Genomic DNA, 24679 nt, shown 5'->3' on the forward strand with positions numbered 1-24679 from the left:
GGCCATCTGGGGAGTAAGCCAGCAGATGGAAGATCTGTCCTTCCCTCTCAATCTGTAACTCTGAGTTTCTTTTTTTTTTTTTTTTTTTTTTTGACAGGCAGAGTGGACAGTGAGAGAGAGAGACAGAGAGAAAGGTCTTCCTTTGCTGTTGGTTCACCCTCCAATGGCCGCCGTGGCCGGCGCACCGCGCTGATCCGATGGCAGGAGCCAGGAGCCAGGTGCTTTTCCTGGTCTCCCATGGGGTGCAGGGCCCAAGCACTTGGGCCATCCTCCACTGCACTCCCTGGCCACAGCAGAGAGCTGGCCTGGAAGAGGGGCAACCGGGACAGAATCTGGCGCCCCGACCAGGACTAGAACCCGGTGTGCCGGCGCTGCTAGGCGGAGGATTAGCCTAGTGAGCCGCGGTGCCGGCCCTTTTTTTTTTTAAGGATGTATTTGAAAGGCAGACTTAGAGAGGCAGATGCAGAGAGAAAGCAAGAGAGCGAGCGAGAAAGAGAGGTCTTCCATCCACTGGTTCACCCCCAGATGGCCGCAATGGCCAGAGCTGTACCAATCTGAAGCCAGGAGCTTCTTTCGGGTCTCCAATGTGGGTGCAACGGCCCAAAGACTTGGGCCATCCACTACTGCTTTCTCAGGCCACAGCAGAGAACTGGATTGGAAGTGGAGCAGCTAGGACTTCAACTGGCGCCCATGTGGGATACTGGCACTGCAGGCAGCGGCTTTATCCGCTATGCCACAGTGCCAGCCCCTGTAACTCTGACTTTTAAATAAATCTTTTTAAAAAATTGCTTTATTATGCTGAATAGCTTCTAATAGGGAATCCCTCTGTTATGTTTCTTCAGATCATGAAGCAGGTGTAGGTATGCTACCACTTAGAGTGCCCACATCCCATATTTGAGTGCTGGCGTTCAAGTCCCACCCATGCTTCTGATTCAGCTTCCTGCATCCGGAAAAGCGGTGGTGATGGCTCAAGTAGTTGGGTCCCTGCCACCCACGCAGGAGACCTGGATGGAGTTCCTGGCTCCTGGTTTCGAGTTGGCCGGAATAAACCAATGAATGGAAGATGCTCTACCCCTTGTCATTCTGCCTTTCTAAATAAATAAATAAATACATCTTTTTAAAGAAACAAAAGTGAGAACATTTCAGTTAAAACCTTTCATGTTTTTGAATAGCGAGTGTACTAATTGGGCGTCTGTTACGCCTTTGATTCCCTCCAGAGTCTGGATTTGTGTTTCAACAGGATGTCACATGAGCAGAAACCCACAGGCACCAGCGCCTCATGAATTCTTTATTGACAACATTGTGAAATGAGAAGGCTCACTGCTTACCATCTGCATTTTGAACTTGACTACAAACATGAATTATGTATAAATGGAAAATTATTTGAAACAATTTTCTTTCAGTCAACAGTCTATTAGACTTAGTTCATGCTATAATGTTAGTACATTAAAATGTTAACATGATTTATAACCAATTTATATTCAGCTTGAATTAGAATTCCTAGGTGATTTCAAGCCTGTTGGCAAGGCCGCTGGTAGTAGTGTTACATAATGTCAGTAGGGGGCCAGAGGTTTGCTCCTATGTACTGTACTACCTGCTTAGAACTATTATTATTTTTAAGGTTTATTTTATGTATTTGAAAGAGTTACAGAGAGAGGTAGAGACAGAGACAGAGACAGAGAGAGAGAGAGAGAGAGAGAGAGAGAGTGTCTTCCAACAGCTGGCTCACTCCCCAATTGGCCACAACAGCCAGAGCTAAGCTGATCCAAAGCATGCAGCCAGGAGCTTCTTCCGGGTCTCCCATGCAGGTGCAGGGACCCAAGGACTTGGGCCATCTTTCACTGCTTTCCCAGGCCATAGTGGAGAGCTGGATCGGAAGTGGAGCAACCAGGTCTCAAACCGGCACCTATATGGGATGCCGGCACTGCAGGCGGTGGCTTTACCTGCAACGCCACAGTGCCGGCCCCAGAACTATTATTTTTAAAAAATTTATTTACTTATTCGAAAGGCACAGTTAGAAGGGGGTTGAGAGAAAAATCCTTCATATACTGGTCCCCTCCCCATATGGCTTCAGTGCTCAGGGCCGGGCCAGTGGGAAGCCAGGAGCCAGGAGCTTCGTCCTGGTCTCCCACATAGGTGCAGGGGCCCAACACTTGGGCGGCTGCTTTCCTCAGGCCATTAGCAGGCAGCTGGGTCGTTAGTGGAGCAGCCGTTCACAACCGATGCCCATGTGGGAGGCTGGCATCGCAGGTGGCGGCTTCACCCGCAGCGCCACAACGCCGGCCCCTCGACTTGGCTTTCAAAAACAGGAATTCTCTTCTAAATATCTCAGAGAGCCACTCTCCGGTGGCTCCCGCGGATCGGATGCCTGGGCTCTAAGGACTGCCTGTCAAATCGGGGAGCTGCGAGGAAGCTGGGAGCATGAAGGGGAAGGCGCCTGAGGCCACCAAGTGACAGGCACCCTGGCGACACTGGGCCCCGCTCCTCCGGGGTCTACCCTTCACACATGGCTGTCATCTCTCCCGATACAAAGGAGAGACGGAGTTCTCACGTCTTTCATCCTTCCAGTGTTTTGTCTAGGGGGTGGGGACGGGTTGAAGGACTTTTAAGAATCCTTTCTCCTATGTGAGCATTCAGAAATGCTCAGCTTTGTGGCCATCATCAGAGCGGAGGCTGTCACAGACCCTCGCAGGAACAGCAGGTGCAGAAGCCTGAGGGCGGCGGGCGCAGCACCAGGCGGACCGCGTCTGCGCTTCAGGCAGGAAGAATCCGGAAGACGAAGACGCGAAGTCTCAGTTCTAATCAACGCGAGGTGGGTGGCGGGCCCGAGACGCCGACCACCCTCACAAGAGGTACGGAGCAAAACGACACCGCCCCGGTACCACGGCGCGGTACTCTTCTCGAACCCTGACCCAGCCGATCCGCGGGCGCCGGGTGATGACGTAGCCCGGGCCCTGGCCGTGATTGGCTTTCGTGGAGGGGCGTCGGCCGCTAAGGCAACTCAGAACCCCGGCCCAAGACCTCGCGAGAGTAGCGGCCTCCGGTGCGGGATGGCCGCGGAGCCGGGCGGAGCTGTCCCGCGGCTCCCGGTGCCGGCTCTCTGGCCTGAGACATGGCCCGGGGTCCCGGCCCGCTAGGCCGGCCTCGACCCGACACGGTCGCCATGCCCAAGAGAGGGAAGCGACTCAAGTTCCGGGCCCACGACGCCTGCTCTGGTCGAGGTGGGCGGCGGGGTGGGGGCGCTGGAGGACCTGGGCTGGCGGCTGGGAGGAGGGCTGGACGTGGCCGAGGCGAGCGTTCGCCTGCCCGGGGGGGAGAGCGGCCGGTCTTGGAAGGCGGGGGCCTGTTTCTTGAGGGCTGGTGCTGTGTTTCAGTGACCGTGGCGGATTATGCCAACTCGGATCCGGCGGTCGTGAGGTCTGGACGGGTCAAGAAAGCCGTCGCCAACGCTGTTCAGCAGGAAGGTAGGCAGAAGGCAGAGCCTGGCGCTCCGCTGCCCCGGGGTCCCGCGACCTCCCCGGGAACATATTTACTCTCCTCCTTGTGTACTCGTTGGCTGGGAGGGAGGGCAGAGGGAGGAGGTTAGCCAAGAGTAGCAGAGCGCCTGTAGCAGAAATGCTGTATTTCTGTTTGCATTAGCAAGCACCGTCTGTCCACGGCTTTCTTCCTGCTGTCGCCCGCTTTCCTGGAGCGCACGTAGCTCGTACCCGGCAGGTCGCCCCCGTGGGTCGTAGCCTTGGCGTGCGCTCTGCCTCTGTGGCCCTCCTGCCTCCAAGCCCTTTACTTAAACTGGATCCCATCCCTCTCAAACATTGCTTCTCAGAGCTTATGTAAATGAGAACACAACTCACCTTTTGTTTGCATCCTGCCGGGCTGAAGTTGGCTCTGTGAAGGGGTCAGCTTGCCTGCTGTTTTCACTTGCTTTGTGTGTGGTTGAAATGACGGTTTTCTGAAAGCTACTCGCTGGTACATCGTCAGCTCCTTCAGCAGACGGATACTCCCCGGCCCTCGCCTTTTCCCTGATGGAAGCTGATTTCTTGGCTAAACTACCCCCGGGCAGGACTGGGTACCACGTCATTATCTCCTCATTTTCTTCCAGTAAAATCTCTCTGTGGCTTGGAGGCCTCCCAGGTGCCTGCAGAGGAAGCTCTTTCTGGGGCTGGTGAGCCCTGTGACATCATGGACAGCAGCGATGAGATGGATGCCCGGGAGGAAAGCGTCCAGGAGAGAACCGTGTCCAGGAAGAAGAAGAGCAAGAGGCACAGAGGTGCGGGGCCTGCGCTCTCTGGCTGATGAGCCCCCTCTGGTGACGGATTGGGGCTGGCGCTTTCGCTTTAGCGGGGGGGGGGGGGGGGGGGGGGGGGGGGGGGGGGATCTAAGAGGAGGGAGGCCCCAGGGAGCAGGCAGAGCTTGGAGAACATCTAGCTCTTGCCTGAGCTCCTGGTGGTGGCACAGGGTTGGTACACCTGGGCCTTTGACTTTTGTCTGCATTTGAGAGGAGGGGTAAGAGTGTGTCAGTGAACTGGCCTGGGGCAGACGCTTACTGAGACCATGCCATTGTCTGATAAAAGCCCACATGACAACAGGAGAGCAGAAAGCCTTGGCCTGGGTGTGTGAGGAGGCGGGGACGGGGCAGGCGCGTGGTTATCCACAGCCACTTCTGCTTCAGGTGGAGTTGGGTTCTCATGCCTCCCACCTGCTCCGCTGTGTCTGATAGATGCTGGCGGCGCGGAGAAGTGTATGATGTTCACCTCTTACTGGAGATGAAGCAGGGAGTCATGAGCTAACACAGAACGCGCCAGCCCGTCCTTCAGATCTCATTGTGCTCCAGGCTTGCCGAATCAGAATCTCTTAGGGTGAAACCCAGCAGAGTTGTTAAAAAAATCTTTTATGTTTATTCTACATTTGTTTATTTTTAAATTATTAGGCTTTTTTAAAAGCAGTTTTTTTCTGTACAAATTAAGCAAAAAGTATAGGGAGTTCATATACGCTCCCTTATTCTTTCCCCCAGTTTCTTCTCGCATTTGTTCCAGCTGATGAGTGATACTGATACGTTATTCTTTTTTGAGAGGCCGCAAGACTGAGAAGATACAGGCCGGCGCCGCGGCTCACTAGGCTAATCCTCCGCCTAGCGGCGCCGGCACACCGGGTTCTAGTCCCGGTAGGGGTGCCGGATTCTGTCCCGGTTGCCCCTCTTCCAGGCCAGCCCTCTGCTGTGGCCAGGGAGTGCAGTGGAGGATGGCCCAGGTGCTTGGGCCCTGCACCCTATGGGAGACCAGGAAAAGCACCTGGCTCCTGGCTCCTGCCATCGGATCAGCGCGGTGCGCCGGCCGCAGCGCGCCAACCGCGGCGGCCATTGGAGGGTGAACCAACAGCAAAGGAAGACCTTTCTCTCTGTCTCTCTCTCTCACTGTCCACTCTGCCTGTCAAAAAAAAAAAAAAAAAAAAAAAGACTGAGAAGATACAGACACACACAGTTCCCACCCTGTAGTTCGACTCCGTGTTCCCTCGGTGCCTGGGGCTGGGCCAGGGCTCGCTGGGAGTGGAAATGCAGTCTGGCTTTCTCATGGGTGGCAGGAGCCGAAATTGCTGAGCCATCACTGCTGCCTCCCCGGGTCTGCACTGTCTGCACTGGCAGGAAGCTGGAGTCAGGAGCCAGAGCTGGGAATTGAACCCAGGCACTCCAACTTGGGACTTGTTTTGTTTTGTTTTTTAGAGATTTGATTTTATTTATTTAAAAGGCAGAGTTACAGAGAGAGGGAGGGAAGGAGGGGAGAGAGATACAGACTGATCAATCTTCACCCACTGGTTCATTCTCCAAATGGCCGTGATGACCCTGGCTGGACCATGCCGAAGCCAGGAGCCTGGAACTCCATCCAGGTCTCCTACTTGGGGAGTAGAGGCCTAAGCAAGTACTTGGGCTATCTTTGATCTGTTGCTTTTCCAGGCACATAAGCAGGGAGCTGGATCAAAATTGGAGCAGCTGGGACTTGAACCGGTGCCCCCATGAGATGCAGGCATTGCAGGGGTCAGCTTAATCCACTGTGACACAATGCCAGCGCCAGGACTGTTAGGCTATGCACCTGCCTCTGAGACATCATTATTAATGAAAGCCCATAGTTTACATTAGGAATCAGTCTTAGGCCTAGAATAGCTATGCTTAAAGTGGTTCTGATGATCAGCTAGGTTTAGGGGGAAGCTAGTAATAAATGATGTATTTTTGGATTCAGATATACTGGAACATTCCCCTTTACTTGGAATCAGATAACAGATACTTGCATTTGTTAAAGTATATTGCAATATCAGTAAATTAACTAACTGGCGTAACTTTGGAATTGGGCCAGTGACTGTCAGTGATAGCCCTCTTGTCCAGGATCTTAATATTGGCACTCCTCACTCTTCCTTCATCATTTCTTGCTTAAAAATCTGGGCTTAGACTTGAAAGATCTCTACTGAGATCAGATGTATTCCTTCACAGTGCACAATTCAGTGTCTTTAGTATGTTCACAGAGTTGCCCAGCCATCAACATGATCTGTATCTGTAGATTTACCAATACTAGACATTTAAATGGAATTATACAGTATGTGGTCTTTTATGTCTGTCCGCTTAGCAAAAAATTTTTTTCAAGATTTATTTATTTATTTGAAAGTCAGAGTTACAGAGAGGCAGAGAGAGAGAGAGGTCTTCTATCAGCTGTTTCACTCACCAAATGGCTGCAGTGGCTGGAGCTGGGCTGATCCGAAGCCAGGATCCAGGAGCTTCTTCCAGGTCTCCCACATGGATGCAGGGGCCCAAGGACTTAGGCCATCTTCCACTGCTTTCCTAGGCCATAGCAGAGAGCTGGATCAGAAGTGGAGCAGCTGGGACTCGAGCCAGTGCCCATATGGGGTGCCGGCACTGCAGACGGTGGTTACCCACTATACCACAGTGCCAGCTCCAGCATAAAGTTTTCAGGGTTATCCATATTGTACCAAGTATCAGTATTTCATTTTTTTTTAAGATTTATTTATTTATTTGAAAGTTACAGAGAGAGGGAGAGACAGAAAGAGAGATGCCTTCTATCTATGCCTTCTATCTGCTGATTCACTCTCCAGGGGCCACAACAGCCAGTGCTGAGCCAGGCTGAAGCCAGGAGCTTCATCTGGTCTCCCACGTGGTTGGCAGGGGCCCAAGCACTTGGACCATCTTCTATTAGCAGGGAGCCAGATCAGAAGTGGAGTGGCTGGACTCCGAGCCAGCACCCATACGGGATGCCATGCCTCCTGCAGTACAACGTGGAACACAGTTTTTCATTCCTTTTTATTTGGCCATTATGAATGATGCTGCTGTGGGCATTCATGGGCAAGTTTTCACGTGGACGTGGGTGGTGTTTCCAGCTCTGTTAGACAGGAACGATCCTATGGCAACTCCAGCTTTTTGAGGAGTCACCAAACTGTTTTTCAAAGTGACTTTGCTGTTTTATGTTCCTTCCTACAATGTGTCAAGGTTCCAATTTCTCCAAATGTTTACAACACTATTACTATCTGGCTTTTACAATTAGGGGCTGGCATCGTGGCGTACTGGGTAAAGCTGCTGCCTGCAATGCCAGCATATCACATGGGATGTTTGAGTCCCGGCTGCTCCACATCTGTGCAGCTCCCTGCTACTGTGCCTGGAAAAGCAGCAGGTGGCCCAAGTACTTGAGCCCCTGCACCCACATGGGAGACCTTGATGAAGCTTCTGGCTCCTGGCTTCAGCCTAGCCCAGCCCCGGCCATCTTGGCCATTTGGGGAGTGAACCAGTGATTGGAAGATCTCTCTGTCTGTTTCTCCATCTCTCTGTGACTCTGCCTTTCAAATAAATAAAATAAATCTTAAAAAAAATTGTATTGGCTGACTTTTTGAATGTGAAGTGTATTTCATTGTAGTTTGGTTTGCATTTCCTCGATGGCTAACGATGTTGAGCCTTTTTTCACGTGCCTGTTGGTCATTTGTGTATGTTCTTTGGAGAAATGTCCATTCAAATGCTTTGCCAGTTTTGAATTACTTATTACTGAGTTGTAAGCATTCTGATGTGTATTCAGGATGCCGGTCAGTTATCAGGTACGTGATTTGTGGCTTACAGACAGTTGACTGTGGCTATCTTTTACTTCCTTGCTCCACTCCACACCTGTTAGGTTCCTCCACTCTAATCAGATTGGTCTTTTTTCTCCTTTCTTTTAGCTTCTTTTTAATGAAACCGTGGCTTTACCTGCTATGCCACAGTGCTGCCTGTCCCCCCCCCCTTTTTTTTTTAAAGATTAGACACTGGGTAATTTTGAAGATTTTCCTGGTATCCTATCTATCACTATAAGTATTTTAGTAGTTATTTCCTTAAAAAAGTAGCATTGTCATATCTAAAGAATTTAATGGTAATTTTTAAAAACGAATTATGTATTGGGGCTGGCACTGTGGCATAGTGTGTAAAGCTACCACTTGCAGTGCCAGCATCACATATGGGTGTTGGTTGGAGACCTGGCTGCTCCACTTCTGATCCAGCTCTCTTGCTATGGCCTGGGATAGCAGTGGAACATCATGGCCCAAGCGCTTGGACCCCTGCACCCGCGTGGGAGACCCTGAGGAGGCTCCTGGCTCCTGGCTTCAGATCAGTGCAGCTCTGGCCATGTGGCCAACTGGGGAGTGAGCTAGCTCATGGAGGACCTCAGTCTCTCTCTCTGTAACTCTGACTCTCAAATAAATAAATAAATAAATCTTTTTTAAAAAAGAATTATGTATCTATTTGAAAAGCAGAGTAACAGAAAACAAGGGGCAGAGAGAGAGAAAGAACACTTTTCTATCGTTTGGTTCACGTCCCAAATTACCACAAAGCCAGGGCTGGGTCAGGCCAGAGCCAGGAGCCAGGAGCCAAGATCTGCGGCCAGGTCTCCCGTGTGTGCGGCAGGGGCCCAGTTACTCAGGCCGCCTTCAGTGCTTTCCCAGGGAGCAGCATCCTGACTGCTGTGCCACAGTGCTGGTCCTGACAGTGGTTAACGTCATCACAGTGTTGTCAGACTGCTCCCTTTACTGTCCCCACTGAGGCTTTGTTTCTCTGAGTGGTTGGCGTCGTGTTAACTGTTTCACTCGGCATGCTTTTCCTCCGCATCTGTGCCCCTCGCAGTTCTTTCTGTCCTTATTTCCATGAAGTGTTCTTTTAGTGATTCCACTCCGGAATTGCACTCACTTTGAAATTTCTAATAATGCTGTGTAAAACACTGACAATTATTCAGTAATTACTGAATTTTGTCCCTAAAAACAGGTCTTTTAAAAAAAGCTTTATTTTATATATTTGAAAGAGAGGGAGGGAGAGAAAGATCTTCCATCTGCTGGTTCACTCCCCAAATTGCTGCACCAGCTGGGGCTGGGCCTGGAGCTCCATCTGGGTCTCCTGTGGATGGCAATGGCCTAATCACTTGTTCCATTCTCTGCTGCTTTCCTGGGCGCATTAGCAAGGAGTTGGATGGGAAATGTAGCAGCCGGGACTCAAACTGGCATTCATATGGGATGCTAGCATTGCAGGAGGCCTCAAGACAGGTTATTTATTTATTTGTTTATTTTTCCCTGTTGCCAATGCATTTACTTTTTTTTTTTTTTTAAAGAATTATTTATTTTTATTTGAAGGGCAGAGTTACAGAGAGAGAGAGAGAGACAGAGAGACAGAGAGAGAGAGTGATCTCTGACCTGGTTCACTCCCTGAATGGCTCAACAGCCCAGGCTAGGCCAGACCGAAGCCAGGAGCCAGGAGCTTCAAGCAGGTCTCCCACTTAGGTACAGGGGTCAAGTGCTTGGGCCATCTTCCTCTGCTTTCCCAGGCGCATGAACAGGGAGCTGGGTCGGAGGTGGAGCAATCAGAACTCAAACTGGCACCAATGTGGGATGCTAGAGTTGCAGGAGGGGACTTAACCCTCTATACCACAATGCGGCCCCAAGACAGAAGATTTTTAATAGCACTCAGCTTTGTAAAAGTCTTCTTGGGTCTCAGGAGAAGGAATTCTCATGGTTGTTTGCCTTCTCTTTCAGAGAAAAGATGTGAGGTGGGAGAAGTTGGGGCCCAGGCATGATGGACCTGAATGGTTACTGGAGATTACAAGAAGGCTGGCAAACAGAGTAGCGGGTGTTGTTTTAGACCTGCTGATTGCTCTTACAAAGAAGCTGATGTAAGAGCCCGCTGTAGTAAGCCAGGAGCTAGAGCAGCAGGGGCAGCTCTTTGGAAAGGGGTCTTCTGCCCAGGAAAAGCAAGCTGTTCTGTTTTTGTTTTAAGATTTATTTATTTGGCCGGCACTGCGGCTCACTAGGCTAATCCTCCGCCTTGCAGCGCTGGCACACCGGGTTCTAGTCCCGGTCGGGGCGCCGGATTCTGTCCCGGTTGCCCCTCTTCCAGGCCAGCTCTCTGCTGTGGCCAGGGAGTGCAGTGGAGGATGGCCCAAGTACCTGGGCCCTGCACCCCATGGGAGACCAGGAGAAGCACCTGGCTCCTGCCTTTGGATCAGCGCAGTGCGCCGGCCGCAGCGGCCATTGAGGGGTGAACCAACGGCAAAGGAAGACCTTTCTTTCTGTCTCTCTCTCTCACTGTCCACTCTGCCTGTCCAAAAAAAAAAAAAAAAAAAGATTTATTTATTTATTTGAAAGTCAGAGAAAGGGAGAAAGGGAGAAACAGAGAAACAGAGAGGGATCTTCATCCACTGGTTCACTCCCCAGATGGCGGCAGCGGCCAGGGCTAGGCCAGGCCAAAGCCAACAGCCAGGAGCTTCACCTGGGTCTCCACATGGCTTGCAGGGGCCCACGCACTTGGGCCATCTTCTACTGCTTTCCCAGGCACATTAGCAGGAAGCTGGATTGGAAGTAGAGCAGCCAGGTTTCAGACCAGCGCCCGTGTGAGTTGCTGGCGTCGTGTGCCATGGCTTCACCTGCTATGCACAGCACTGGCCCTGCATTCTGGTTTTAGGACAGTGCTCTGACTAGGTGGGAATTAAGGCCTGGGGTTAGCTCAGGGTCCTCTGTGATTCGTGTGTGCTTAGTTGAACCTGAGATGAACAGTGGCCCTCAGGACCAGGAGGGTAACACCAGTGGGTTGTGAAGGAGGAGGAGGGGTGTGGTGACATTGCTGAGGGGTGACTGTGCCTCCGGCCAGGATCGCAGGAAACAAGGAGGAACCACAAGGAAGGAAGCGCCCCCCCCCCCCCCCGGCAGCAGTGAGGGAGGGGTGAGCACGCGTGTAACTGCTCTGTTCGGTATTTGCTTGCCCTGTGCTTTCCTCATGCCACCTTAAGATCAATTTTGTTGTTTACACGCCTGGACTGAAGGAAATGTTGAATGGATAGGGACCACGAGGGACATCAGTGGCAGAGTTTGTAGGGCAGAGCTGGAATTTGGAGTTAGAAAACCTGAAGGGGCTTGTGCTGTGTGGCGGTGACACTGGCATCCCATATGGGCGCTGGCTTGTGTCCCAGCTGCTTCACTTCCAGTCCAGCTCCCAGTGCTTGTGCATGGCCCCTGTGCCCACGTGGGAGAGCTCGATGAAGCTCTGGCTTCAGCCTGGCCCAGCCCCGGCTGCTGGCGGTCATCTGGGCGGTGAACCGATGGATGGAAGATTTCTCCCTCCCTCTCCCTCTTCCCCTCCCCCTCCCTCTCCCCCTCCCTCTCCCCCTCCCTCTTCCCCTCCCTCTCCCCCTCCCTCCCCCCCCCCCAACTCTGACTTTCAAGTAAATAAATAAATGTTTAAAAAGAAAGAAAACCTGAATTGTTTGCTCTGACCAGGTGGCAGGGCTCTGCTTTCTTTTAGTAAGATGGGCGTAGTTTTTTCTTTATTTCTACTGGAGGATTATAAAAATAAGGAAGAGCTGACTTAGATACTATATATAAAGACAATTTGAAAACTTTAAAATAGTGTATAAAATAGTTGTTACATAAAGGCCTAAGATTGAGACCCGTTCATTCACTTGGGCAAGGGGAGAAGCTAGCAGGAAATGTTTCGGGGACTTCTCTTAGATGTATTTTTTTTAGGTTTATTCTTTTTTTTTTTTTTTTTTTTTTTTTAAGATTTTATTTCATTGGTTTGAAAGACAGAGTTACAGAGAGAGGTAGAGACAGAGAGGTCTTCCATCTGCTGGTTCACTCCCCAGATGGCTGCAATGGGCAGAACTGTGCTGATCCGAGGCAGGAGCCAGGAGCTTCTTCCGGGTCTCCCACTTGGGTGCAGGGGCCCAAGGACTTGGGCCATCTTCCACTGCTTTCCCAGGCCACAGCAGAGAGCTGGATTGGAAGAGGAGCAGCCGAGACTAGAACCAGCGTCCATATGGGATGCCGGCGCTTCAGGCCAGGGCTTTAACCCACTGCGCCACAGCGCTGGCCCTCTCTTAGATGTATTTAAAGCTTTTTTTCTTTTTAATTTCTTTTTATTTCAAAAGCAGAAAGAGGGAGGGAGGGAGGGAGAGAGAGCAAGCTCTCCCATCTGCTGGTTCACTCCCAAATGCTCGCAGCAACCTGGGCTGGACCAGGCTGAAGGCAGGAGGTGTAAACTGGATCTAGGGCTCCAGCGTGGGGGGCAGGGACCCAAGTACCCGAGCCACTCTCTGTGGCCTCCTGTAGTGCACATTCGCAGAAAGCTGGATCAGAACAGAGTTGGGACTCAAACCCAGATACTCTGATATGGGATGCAAGTGTCCTAAGCAGTGTCTTAACTGCTGTCCCTAAAAATCCATTTCTTGACTGTGCAAGCCCTGGGGACATTGAAATGATGGCGTATCTTTAGATATGTATGTAGCAGAAAATTAAAGATTATTATTGTAATTTCTGTTTCAGAAGACCTGGACGGGGCTGGAGGAGAAGAGTATCCCATGGATATTTGGCTATTGCTGGCCTCCTATATCCGTCCTGAGGACATTGTGAATTTTTCCCTGATTTGTAAGAATGCCTGGACTGTCACTTGCACTGCTGCCTTTTGGACCAGGTTGTACCGAAGGTGCGACCACAGAGAGCTCGCTGTGTTCTGTGTGGCTGATTTCCTTGCTGTTTGTGATTTGGAGCTACTCCCTGGATGGTGACTTCTTTTCACTTTCTCCATGCCTGCGCTTGACCCTAGCTGGGGACTCCTTGAGCCCCTCTCTAATTTAAATGTGATACTGTTAATTCATGCAGTAACTGTCTTCCTCGTGCTTGCTCCTGCCCTGTTATCTGCTTTCAGCAAAGGAGTCTTGCTTCTGGTCCCAGAAATATCTGTCTTTGACGCATCTTCAGAGGTCTATTTTAGTTAGAATGTTTGAAAGCTACAGATGCATGTCTGCTTGTCTTTCCAGCCGGATTGGTTGTGTCTTAGATTTGCTAGTCACCCTGAAGTATCGCGTAGTTTTTGTACTTGGGTTGCCCTATGATTAGAGTGGTGAGGAGTAAGTGAACTATTCCATTAGTAGAAGGCTTAGGTTTTGATGCTGGTGTGCAAGTGTAGTGGAGACTGTGAACTGTCAGGAAGACTTGTGTCGGGAAGGGATGTTAAGGTAGCAGAGAGCAGAGAATCTGCTAGGGCATCTGACAGGAGAACCTCATGGCTTTTTTCCAGAAAAGATTCTGTTTGAGCCCCTGAAATAGGTTACACTGGTATCAGTTCAGATGCTTACTCTTTTGTAAAGTGAAATAGGATTTAAACTTTAAAAAAAAAAATTTATTTATTTATTATTTGAAAGGCAGAGTTCCAGAGAGGGAGGGAGAAGAAGAGAGAGGGAGAGAGAGGTCTTCCATCCGCTGGTTCACTCCCCAAATGGCCACGATGGCCGGAGCTGGGCCGATCCAAAGCCAGGAGCCAGGAGCTTCTTTCAGGTCTCCCATGTGACCATCTTCTACTGCTTTCCCAGGCACTTTAGCAGGGAGCTGGATGGGCAATGGAGCAGCTGGGACTCAAACTGGCGCCCATATGGGATGTTGGCCCTGCGGGAGGTGGCTTTACCTGCCATGCCACAGTGCTGGTCCGAGGGTTTGCACTTTTTGAAAGGATGGAAAAGTGCAGAATTACAAGCTGATGAGGCAGAAGTGAGTGAGGGGTTAAAGGCATGGTGATGTGTGTCAGTGCTGGGCACAAGCCGAGTCCTGGCCAGTGGAGCAGTGCACTGACGCTTACCGGGGCCAGGAGGCCTGGGAGACTGACGCAGGGCAGGACAGACAGGTCCCCTGTTGGTAGGAGTAACGTGTCCTGTTTCAGGCACTACACGCTGGATGCCTCGCTGCCTTTGCGCCTGCGGCCCGAGTCGATGGAGAAGCTGCGCTGTCTCCGGGCATGTGTGATTCGCTCTCTGTATCATATGTATGAACCGTTTGCTGCTCGAATCTCCAAGAATCCAGCCATTCCGGAAAGCACTCCCAGCACGTTAAAGAATTCCAAAGTGAGTGAGAATCCCTGTGGGGTTTGGCAGCGGGCACTTGTGTGGCGAGCCTGTTCCGGCTTGTTTCTGGCTTCTCTCACGGGGAGGGCTGTGTCGCCCAGGCTGCTCCGGGAGTAACAGGCACATTCAGGCCTCAGAGGGTCACTTCTCCAAGACATTCCCGCTGTGCTGGGCTGGCTTACATTAGCTTTAACCGAAGCTTCCTTACGCTTGTAGTATATTCCTTATTCTCCTCATTTTAATTCATTTTCATGCATTGTACATTGGACCCCTTTAGATATTAATGGTTTTGATGGTTTGGGCTGGAAAGAGGACAACTCAGCTGGAGGCAGGTGTATAGTATAATTTTTGAAAGGTGCTTTAAATCATGAACAAGTCGCCACTTTTCTCTTTCTAGGACGACCTTGACATCGGGGTTTCTCCTTTCTGGTGAACCCCTCTAAAGGGTTGCTGAGAGCCTTGTGCCCGGCTCCTGCCAGGCTCTGTGGTAGATCATCTCTGATTCCCAGGCCTTGGTGTCCTAGAATCCTGGCCATGCTGTAGGCTGTCTTTTTCTCCGAGCCCCAGTGCTTTATATTCATGCATTGCATTCAAGTGTCTAGCAGTCTTCCGATTAGTAAATAGGTCTGCTGGTCGCTGGCCCATCCTCTCCTGTTCTCGGTGAGATCTAAGTGAGATCACCGTTGCCAAGCTGGATATAAGTATTTATGTAGCAGATATGCTCCGGAGGCAAGGTGATGTCTCAGTATCATTGTCTAGATTTGTGTCTTTTGAATTTGTTGGGAATTTTAATTTCCCATGCCTACCCCAAATCTGATGTGCTATAAGCATTTCCTATTCTCTTGAACTTGGTTTTTGGTAATTGACATTGTATAATGACTCTTCTGCCCTAGTTTAGCTCTAAGGTAATGATATTATCCCTGATGCATATTAATTGAAAGGGTACTATTCCTTCAAGATTCCTTCAGAGAGAGAGGGAGAAGAAGATATAAGGAGAGAGAAGTCTTCCATCTGCTGGTTCAAGGTCTCCCCCTCGGCTTGCACACTGAGGTGGTCAGGACCATTGGCTGAGCCTGATTTAAAATCCTGCCTGCTGATGGATTTAGGGCAGGGGAGAATGCTGGGCGAGTAGAATTTCACCCGGCAGCTGCTTCTGCCTGTAACATGAGTGGATGGTGTGTTATCTCACACTTACTGTGTCCCTCCCCCAGAAGCATTAGACAGCGCCAGACTACGTGTGGTGAGGGTGGGGATCATCGCAGAGGTGGGAGTCACTGGGAGCAGGCGGCATTGGGCAGACTCCTCGTGCCTGGCACATCTTAGCGGCTCCAGTGCACAATGCAAGTGCTACTGCTTAGATTCTAAAATACCCCTCGCTTCATATTCTTATCACTGTATACTAATGATTTTTTTTAAAGTAGGCTATAAAAAGCCAAGGTGGAATGAAAACTAAGGGCTTAATTGAGATAGTACACCCAGGCCATCTGGCTGCTTCTTACGTGCCTTGTTAGAGATCTTCTTAAGAGGGTCTGGGACCTGTGGTGGCAGGTGTCCCATGCATGGCCTTGCCACTTGTTTAGCCACAGTTGCATGGCATTCAGGGAGTTGCCAGCATGCCTAAAGGAAGTTGTCCCATGTTCCTAGACTCCAGTTTTTCGTATTTGATTCCCCTTCTCTCTCTTTTCAGTAGCATAGCTTGTGTGGGACACTGGAGCCGTTGTGATGGCAGCAGAAGTATTTTCCCCTTAAAGCCAAGCCCATTATTTTTGATGGAACAGCAGGACATACAGGGCATGTCTGAAGGGCAGGACAGCTGGCTCGGCGGACGACCCACCCCTTGTCCCCTGGGAGGTACTTCACTTCTTGTGCTTAACCCTAGCTGTAGCCTTGCTTTCACTGAGGGCCTAGTGTAGCCTGCATTTAGCCCAGCCCTGGTTTCCACACCGGCTGTCTGCTCGAGAAGGCCCTGAGCAGCTTCCTTCTGTTACAGGCCCAGTCCTCCCTGTCTGCTCTATGGCCTTGTTATCATCTGGCCTGGTGGCCACTGGCTGCCCTGAGATTTTAATGGAGAGGAGAGGCCTGCCCAGTCAGAGAGAATGCTCCAGTTCTAGATACTGTGTTTCTATCTTTAAAGATGAGAACAGTAGGGGTTGACCTTTTTGGTGTCCAAGCTGGACTTATGCTGGTCCCTCCTCCTCTCCCTCGAGAGCCCTGGGGGATCTGTTTTCATGGTACGCCAGAGTCAAACTGGGGGTCTCAGGCCTGGAACCATGGCTGGCTTCACAGCTGTCAAGCAGAGAGGTTTTGGCTGACTACTTGTTGTTGCCTCGGAGTATATTTGTATTTTTCCCCCTTGGTTTATTTCATTTTTACTTTCTTACAGTGCTTGCTTTTCTGGTGCAGAAAGATTGTTGGGAACAGACAGGAACCAATGTGGGAATTCAACTTTAAATTCAAAAAACAGGTATATGGTCTCATTTTCTCCTTGCTTTTTTAGATGCTGTCTTGTAATAAATTTCGCTAGGAGTTGTAGTCCATTTGTGCTGCTGTAATTAGATATCACAGAATGAGTAATTTTATTTTATTTATTTTATTTTTTTGACAGGCAGAGTGGACAGTGAGAGAGAGAGACAGAGAGAAAGGTCTTCCTTTTGCTGTTGGTTCACCCTCCAATGGCTGCCGCAGCCGGTGCACCGCGCTGATCCGAAGGCAGGAGCCAGGTGCTTTTCCTGGTCTCCCATGGGGTGCAGGGCCCAAGGACTAGGGCCATCCTCCACTGCACTCCCGGGCCACAGCAGAGAGCTGGCCTGGAAGAGGGGCAACTGGGACAGAATCCGGTGCCCCAACAGGGACTAGAACCTGGTGTGCTGGCACCGCAGGCGCCAGCCTAGTGAGCCGCAGCACCGGCCCGAATGAGTAATTTTAAAGAACAGAAATTTAGCCACACAGTTCTGGAGATTGGGTAGTCCAGGGGCAGGGTGCTTGCAGGGTCGGTGGTGGGGGCCAGGCTGGCTGCTTCCCAGGTGGTGCTGTGCTGCATCCTTAGGCGGGGGCCACACAGTGTCCACGCAGGGACGGAGGAGGAAGGCCACAGGTGGCCCTGTGCGATGGGAAGCCTCTTCTGGAAGGGCCTTATGCCCATTCACAAAGGAGGAGCCCTGTGGCTATCACCTTATAAAGACCCCAGCTTTTTACAGATTTATTTATTTATTTAAAAGCAGAGTTACATGTAGAGAGAGACAGGGAGACATGGACAGAAAGAGAGAGTGGCCTTCTATCTGCTGGTTCACTCCCCAGATGGCCACAATGGCCAGGGTTGGGCCAAGCCGAAGCCAGGAGCCAGGAGCTTCATCTGAAGACTCCATCTCTTAATACTGTTGCAATGGAGATTAAATTTCAACCTGAATATTGGAGGAGGTACAAACCTTCAAACTATAGCACTAGGGCAAAGTTGCCTTTTTTTTTTTTTTTAAATTTTTAACAGGCAGAGTGGACAGTGAGAGGGAGAGAGACAGAGAGACAGGTCTTCCTTTTGCCGTTGGTTCACCCTCCAATGACCACTGCGGCCTGCACACTGCGCTGATCCGAAGCCAGGAGCCACATGCTTCTCCTGGTCTCCCATGCGGGTGCAGGGCCCAAGCACTTGGGCCATCCTCTACTGCACTCCTGGGCCACAGCAGAGAGCTGGCCTGGAAGAGGGGCAAACGGGACAGAATTCGGCGCCCCAACCAGGACTAGAACCCGGTGTGCCGGCGCCGCAGGCGGAGGATTAGCCTAGTGAGCTGCGGCGCCGGCTGAAGTTGCCTTATTTGAATCAGACAGTAGTCATCAAACCTTAGCAGCTGCAGCCAGTGCTGTGCAGCGGGTAAAGCCTCTGCTTGCAATACCGCAGTCCCGGCTGCTCCACTTCCAATGCAGCTCCCTGCTGATGTGTCTGGGAGGGCAGTGGAGGGTGGTCCTAGTACTGGGGTCCCTGTCACACATGGGAGAGACCTGGCTTTGGCCTGGTGTAGCCCTGGCCTTTGTGTCTATTTAGAGTGAGAGCCAGCAGATGGAAGATCTCTGTCTCTTCTCTCTTCGTCACCTTGCCTTTCAAATAAATAACTAAATAAGTCTCTTTGAAAAAGAAACTTAGGGTTGATGTTTAGTCTTAGAGTTAAGATGCCTGTGTCCCACACTGGAGTTCCTGGGTTCGATTCCCAGACCCAGCTCTTGACTGTAGTTTCCTGTGAATGTAGTGATTGAGTTCCTGCCACCCCCGAGGGACACCTGCTCCTGGCTGGCCCCCAGGATTGCCCTGGCAGTTATAGGCGTTTGAGGAGTGACCCGGCAGATCGGAGTTCTCTCTTTCTTCCTGTATCTTTCTCTGCTTCTCAAATAGAAAAACAGGGGCCCGGCACCGTGGCTCACTTGGCTAATCCTCCACCTGCGGCGCTGGCATCCCATATGAGCACCAGGTTCTAGTCCCGGTTGCTCCTCTTCCAGTCCAGCTCTCTACTGTGGCCCAGGAAGGCAGTGGAGGATGGCCCAGGTCCTTGGGCCCTGCACATGCATAGGAGACCAGGAGGAAGCGCCTGGCTCCTGGCTTCGGATCGGCGCAGCGTGCCGGCCCTAGCAGCCATTTGGGGGGTGAACCAGTGGAATGAAGACCTTTCTCTCTGTCTCTCTTTCTCACTCTGTAACTCTACCTGTCAAATAAATAAATAAATAAATCTAAAAAAAAAAAAAAATAGAAAAACCATAAAACTTCTAATAATGCCAGGAAGAGAAAAGAAAGGGGAAACTATTATTCTATATTGAAAAACACAAAGATAATAACCTACTGCAAAAGAGTAAGTTTTGAGTTGATCCTGAATCAGAGAATAAAGAACTCTAAAAACATTGGGGGATCAATTAAGGAAGTATACCATTCTGTAGACATAGGTTCTGCAGAATTGTGAGGATGATATTATGGTTATGTATAAGTGTTTTTATACTGATTTATTTGAAGTGTTAGCTTCGAGTTAACACTTGAGCCCCTCCATTTCAAAGTGGTATGATTTTATAGATACGTTCATATAGAATGAGGGGGAGTCAGGAAAAAGGAGATAATATCTAGAAATGTGTATAGGAGTCTAACGAACTAGCTTATTAAGTCTTCTGTATATTTGAAGACTTTTAAAAATAGGAAAGGAAAAAGAAAAAAAACATAACAATATACTGAAGTTTATTTGTCTGAATGCTCCTGTTCAAAGTGAACGTGTTTGTAAGCAGCAGTCATTTATCTGGAGGTTTGGGGAAGCTGTGAGGGAAGAGGTCACCGAAGGGCTTGTATGAGAGGGCGGATGCCGGGCCAGTCCGTGTCTGCCTTCTGGAGCCGAGCTAAGAGCTTGGCCACGGCGAGCTTCTGTTCACCTCTCATCAGCAGTCCCTTTCCCACCGTCTCCTGTTTCATGGCTCACTGAGGAGATGCGTTACAAATCACACGCACACCCCTCACTTGATGGCAGGTGGTGCTGGGCAGTTTGTAATTAAATGAGCTTTTCCTGATGATCTGTTTCAAAACCGTGGTTCTGATGTCTTACGTCTGAGATGCTCGTGATCTGGGGTACCCATCAGACAGTGGGGGGGGGCCCACAGGACCTCTCTGGGGAGGCAGTAAGGGGCAGTCGGCCGTGGTGAAAAGTGACCCCAAGTGTGGACAGAATCTGCAGGGCAGTGAACGCTGGGTGTCCGTTAGTGCTGAGACGTGTGGCTCCTTTTTGCCCTGGGGTAGGTGGCTGCTTCTGCCTCCACCCCCTGGGAACAGCCTGTATTCTTGAGTCTGACAAGTCACAAGGAATTTGCCAGTGACCGAATTCCGGTCAGCCTCCGAGAGGCAGGCTGCGAGTCCCCATTTCTTCTCGGGTGGCAGGGAATGACTCCCCTCTCAGAGAAACCTCCACTGCCACCAGCCACGCTTGCTCATCCAAATGTGTGTTTTTTTGTTTTTTTTTTTTTTTTTAAGACCTGTATATTGATCGCTGTATATAATGGAAGAGGAGATAACCAGAAAAGTGTATCTAGGTTTGGTTGAGTATTGGATTTTCACTGATGAGGCTTAAAGCTAAACATTGCATTTCTCTAGGCATTAGATTAATTCCTCGTTCTGCTCAGTCCCCTAGGTTAAAGAGCAAGTGTGTGGGAGGACTGCAGCCTCCCATTCAGTATGAAGATGTTCACACCAACCCCGACCAGGACTGTTGCCTACTGCAGGTCACCACCCTCAATTTCATCTTTATTCCAATTGTCATGGGAATGATATTTACCCTGGTAAGTGGGCTCAGGGTGGCATCCACAGCTGTTTTATACAGACTGCCACTACAGCCAGGGTTTGAAAGAGATTTGTAGATTTCACCATCAAGGAACAAACATTGAAGAATAATAAAAATGTCTGAAGTTAGGCCTATATATTAGAAACAAACAGATTTGTGGAGGAGTTAATTATATTTGAGAATTTTACCTGTTTCCTTCTCTGTGGGAAAGAGAATGCTTTTGCATCTTCATATGTCTTCATATGTAGTGATCATTCATATTTGAGAAACATGATCCTATAAGGAACAACAATGAGGCTGTACCTGAGCACCGGGTATTAAGACCTTGAGATGTGTGTGTGGTGTCGTAAATGGAATATTAAATACGGGGTGGCCAGCTCTGCCCCTGGTGTGATGCTCTGATCAAGGCCTGGTTACGAATTAGATTAGGGGCCGGGGCTGTGGCATACCAGGTAGGGCCGCCCCCTGCAGTGCTGGCATCCTATGTGGGCGCCAATTCGAGACCCAGCTGCTCCACTTCTGATCCAGCTCTCTACTGTGGCCTGGGAAAGCAGTAGAAGATGGCCCAAGTGCTTGGGCCCCTGCACCCGCGTGGGAAGACCTGGGGGAGGCCTCTGGCTCCTGGCTTTGGATCAGAGAAACCTGCAACCGTTGTGGCCATCTGCGGAATGAACCAGCGGATGGAAGACCTCTCTCTCTCTCTGCCTCTCCTTCTCTCTCTGTGTAACTCTGACTTTCAAATAAATAAATAAATCTTTAAAAAAAAAAAAAAAAGGAATTAGGGCTGGCGCCACGGTTCAATAGGCTAATCCTCCGCCTGTGGCGCCGGCACACTGGGTTCTAGTCCTGGTTGGGGCGCCGAATTCTGTCCCGGTTGCCCCTCTTCCAGTCCAGCTCTCTGCTGTGGCCAGGGAGTGCAGTGGAAGATGGCCCAAGTGCTTGGGCCCTACACCCGCGTGGGAGACCAGGAGAGGCACCTGGCTCCTGGCTTCGGATCAGTGCGGTGTGCTGGCCGCAGCGTGCTTGCTGCAGCGGCCATTGAGAGGTGAACCAACGGAAAAGGAAGACCTTTCTCTCTGTCTCTCTCACTGTCTACTCTGCCTGTCAAAAAAAAAAAAAAAAAAAAAAAAAAAAAAAAGATTAGTAACAGATGTGCTGTGGCATATTTTTTCCAGGTTTTAAAAAATTTTGACTGTATTGGCAGCTGGAGAGTTCACGTAATTTGTCCTCTCCGCATCTTGGGCTTATGTACAGAGATGTGTGGGGTTCCCCCTCCACAGGGGAAATGAGTTTTTTTTTTTAAATTTTGTTTGCAATTAACTGGGAACTCTAGAATGTGTCTATTGTTCATAGATACACTCTGAGAACCCCTTTGTGTGGTTGAGATTATGTCATGCTTACTGTTTTTTTTAAAGTTTTATTTTATTTATTTGAAAGACAAAGTTACAGAGAGAGGTAGAGACAGAGAAAGAGGTCTTCCATCTATCTGCTGGTTCATTCTGCAAATGGCTGGAGCTGAGCTGATCTGAAGCCAGGAGCCAGGAGCTTCTTCCAGGTTTCCCATGTGGGTGCAGGGGCCCGGGACTTGGGCCATCCTCCGCTGCTTTCCCAGGTATATTAGCAGGGAGCTGGATTGGAGTGGAACAGCCAGGACTCAAACAGGCACCCATATGGGAAGCTGGTACTGCAGGCCAGGGCTTTAATCCGCGGTGCCACAGTGCCAGCCCCAGGCCTGCTGTTTTTATTGCATGCACCTTACCCCTGCCTCCAGGTTCAGCCGCGTTAATGACTTGGTTAGGTATTCCTTCTCCATGCACTCCACACTTAAACACCTCAGTGTAGACCTGCATACATATATTGAGAGGTGTTGTGATTTGTTTTAGCAAAAATGGCATCAGATTTATGTTTTACACATCTTGTTTGACTTACCGACCTCTTCATCTCTTGCAACCCTAATCCAATTAAAAACGTTGGCGTTGATGGTAGTCTGTGTGTGTGTATGTATCCCAATGTATTTAGCTGTTCATGAAGCTTTCTTTAGCATAGTGTGTATATATGAAGCTGAAGGACCTTATGAAAGTTTTGGTGTTAGAATCTACAGACTGATCCTGTGGCCCAGCCAGTGAAAGCTGTGTCTAGACAGTCTCCTGTCAGAGTGAGTCGGAGGAAGCCTAGCTTGTTTTAAGTTGGTGCTAAATTTGCTTTTCCCTTCCAGTTCACCATCAATGTGAGCACGGACATGCGGCACCACCGAGTGAGGCTGGTATTCCAAGATTCACCCGTGCACGGCGGTCGGAAACTGCGCAGTGAACAGGGCGTGCAAGTGATCCTGGACCCGGTGCACAGCGTCCGCCTCTTTGACTGGTGGCACCCTCAGTATCCGTTCTCCCTGAGGGCGTAGTTGCCGCTGCCCCTCCCTGCGGCGGCCCCAAGTCTAGTCCTGGCAGTCGGATTCCAGCCTGGAGGGGTGGCTGAATTGTACACCTGGTCAGTGACGCACGTGCTGCGGGGCTTCCTGAGGCTCCTGTTAAGGGAGGGAGAAGGGTTGAATCAAGAGGAAAAACAACTATGATTTATAAACATATTTTAACGTAAAAATTTGCATTTCAAAGGAGAAACCTGGCCTTGTTTTCTTTGTTCAAACCCCACTTGGTGCTATGGAGTTTGGTGTTTATTCTTTTATCCCAGCAAAATGAATGATCAAGCTCTAGGGAAAAATTAAAAATCTCCGAATGAGGAAGTCTCAGCGTTCCCTCAGGGGTCCGCGCAGCTGGGGAGGTGCAGCGCTGTTGCTGCAGTGGCCCCGGTGCCACCGCCCCTCCAATTCAAGGGAATATGGCCTGCCTTCACCCTTCTCCGGAATAAAGCAGGCGGCAGGGTTTTCAGAATCTTGCAAGATTGACTTGTGTATACACCTTTTTTAAAAACTAATTTATTATATAAATATTCTTTTGCCAGTTTTTAAATTTTAGTGTTTTTTGTTTTTGTTTTTGTTTTTAAATGAGGCTGATGGTGGTGATGATAATGACTTTGTCCCCCTCATAATATACTAGGAGCTTTATATAAGTGTCTCAAATTCCCACAATTCTTGCAAGGTACATGATACTGTCCCTATTTTATGGGTGAGCAAACGAAATTAGTGACTTACCCAAGGCTACAATAGTGATAGTGCCTGTAGAGCTACGACCCTCACCCAGGCTTTTTTTTTTTTTTTTGTAAGAAAGATGTATTTATTTATTTGGAAGGCAGAGTGAGAGAGACAACATAGGCGTGCGGAGAGATCATCCGCTGGTTCATTCCCCAAATGGCTGGGCCAGGCTGAAGCCAGGAGCCCTTAATTCCATCTAGGTTTGCCATGTGGGTGCAGGGGAACCCGGATACTCAGGCCATCGTCCACTGCTTTCCTGGGTATGTTAGCAGGAAGTTGGATGGAAGCAGAGCAGCCAGGACTTGAACTGGCTCTCCATCACTGGATGCCGGCGTTGTAACTGGCGGAGTAACCTGCGGTGCCACAGTGCTGGCTCTCACCTAAGACTTCTTACTGATCCACTATTGAAAGGTCACACTAGCCAGCGCTGCAGCTCACTAGGCTAACCCTCCGCCTTGCGGCGCCGGTACACCGGGTTCTAGTCCCGGTCGGGGTGCCGGATTCTGTCCCAGTTGCCCCTCTTCCAGGCCAGCTCTCTGCTGTGGCCCGGGAGTGCAGTGGAGGATGGCCCAAGTGCTTGGGCCCTGCACCCCATGGGAGACCAGAAGCACCTGGCTCCTGCCTTCGGATCAGCGCAGTGCGCTGGTCGCAGCGCACCGGCCGCGGCGGCCATTGGAGGGTGAACCAACGGCAAAGGAAGACCTTTCTCTCTGTCTCTCTCACTATCCACTCTGCCTGTCAAAAAAAAAAAAAAAAAAAAGTCACACTGTGTTTTTTTTTGTTTGTTTTTTGGTTTTTTTTTTTTTTTTTTGGTGGTAGATGGTATAAAAGGGAGTAGGCAGAGTGTACAC

The 24679-nt window shown here is 50.1% G+C and overlaps 2 protein-coding genes and 1 long non-coding RNA gene across 6 annotated transcripts in view; 2 read left to right on the top strand and 1 right to left on the bottom strand.

Annotated features, from left to right (window-relative positions):
* LOC100340426 (alpha-1,6-mannosyl-glycoprotein 4-beta-N-acetylglucosaminyltransferase) overlaps positions 1-4104 on the bottom strand; it is a 16379-nt gene extending 12275 nt beyond the window's left edge. For all 3 annotated transcript variants that reach the window (XM_070055113.1, XM_070055112.1, XM_051821124.2), the window contains exon 1: positions 3852-4104. The gene's annotated coding sequence lies outside the window, so the exon portion shown is untranslated. The remainder of the gene's footprint in view (positions 1-3851) is intronic.
* TMEM183A (transmembrane protein 183A) lies at positions 2972-23298 on the top strand. Of its 2 annotated transcripts, none has more exons than XM_051821129.2 (8): positions 2972-3221; positions 3375-3464; positions 4100-4267; positions 12817-12976; positions 14207-14387; positions 16771-16851; positions 20523-20678; positions 22896-23298. In XM_051821129.2, exons 1-8 carry the CDS (start codon positions 3113-3115, stop codon positions 23079-23081), a joined length of 1131 nt encoding a protein of 376 aa, XP_051677089.1. In that variant the 5' UTR covers positions 2972-3112; the 3' UTR covers positions 23082-23298. The 2 variants fall into 2 exon arrangements, with proteins under 2 accessions (XP_051677089.1, XP_051677090.1); XM_051821130.2 differs by having other exon boundaries at positions 3009-3221; positions 12820-12976.
* Positions 4363-8261, top strand: LOC138844921 (uncharacterized). Its single transcript, XR_011381346.1, has 2 exons — positions 4363-5094; positions 5468-8261. It is a non-coding gene; the product is annotated as an uncharacterized lncRNA (long non-coding RNA).
* Positions 23299-24679: the final 1381 nt, after the last annotated feature.

The sequence above is a fragment of the Oryctolagus cuniculus genome, chromosome 13, assembly GCF_964237555.1.
Source record: "Oryctolagus cuniculus chromosome 13, mOryCun1.1, whole genome shotgun sequence".
Lineage (NCBI taxonomy): Eukaryota > Metazoa > Chordata > Mammalia > Lagomorpha > Leporidae > Oryctolagus > Oryctolagus cuniculus.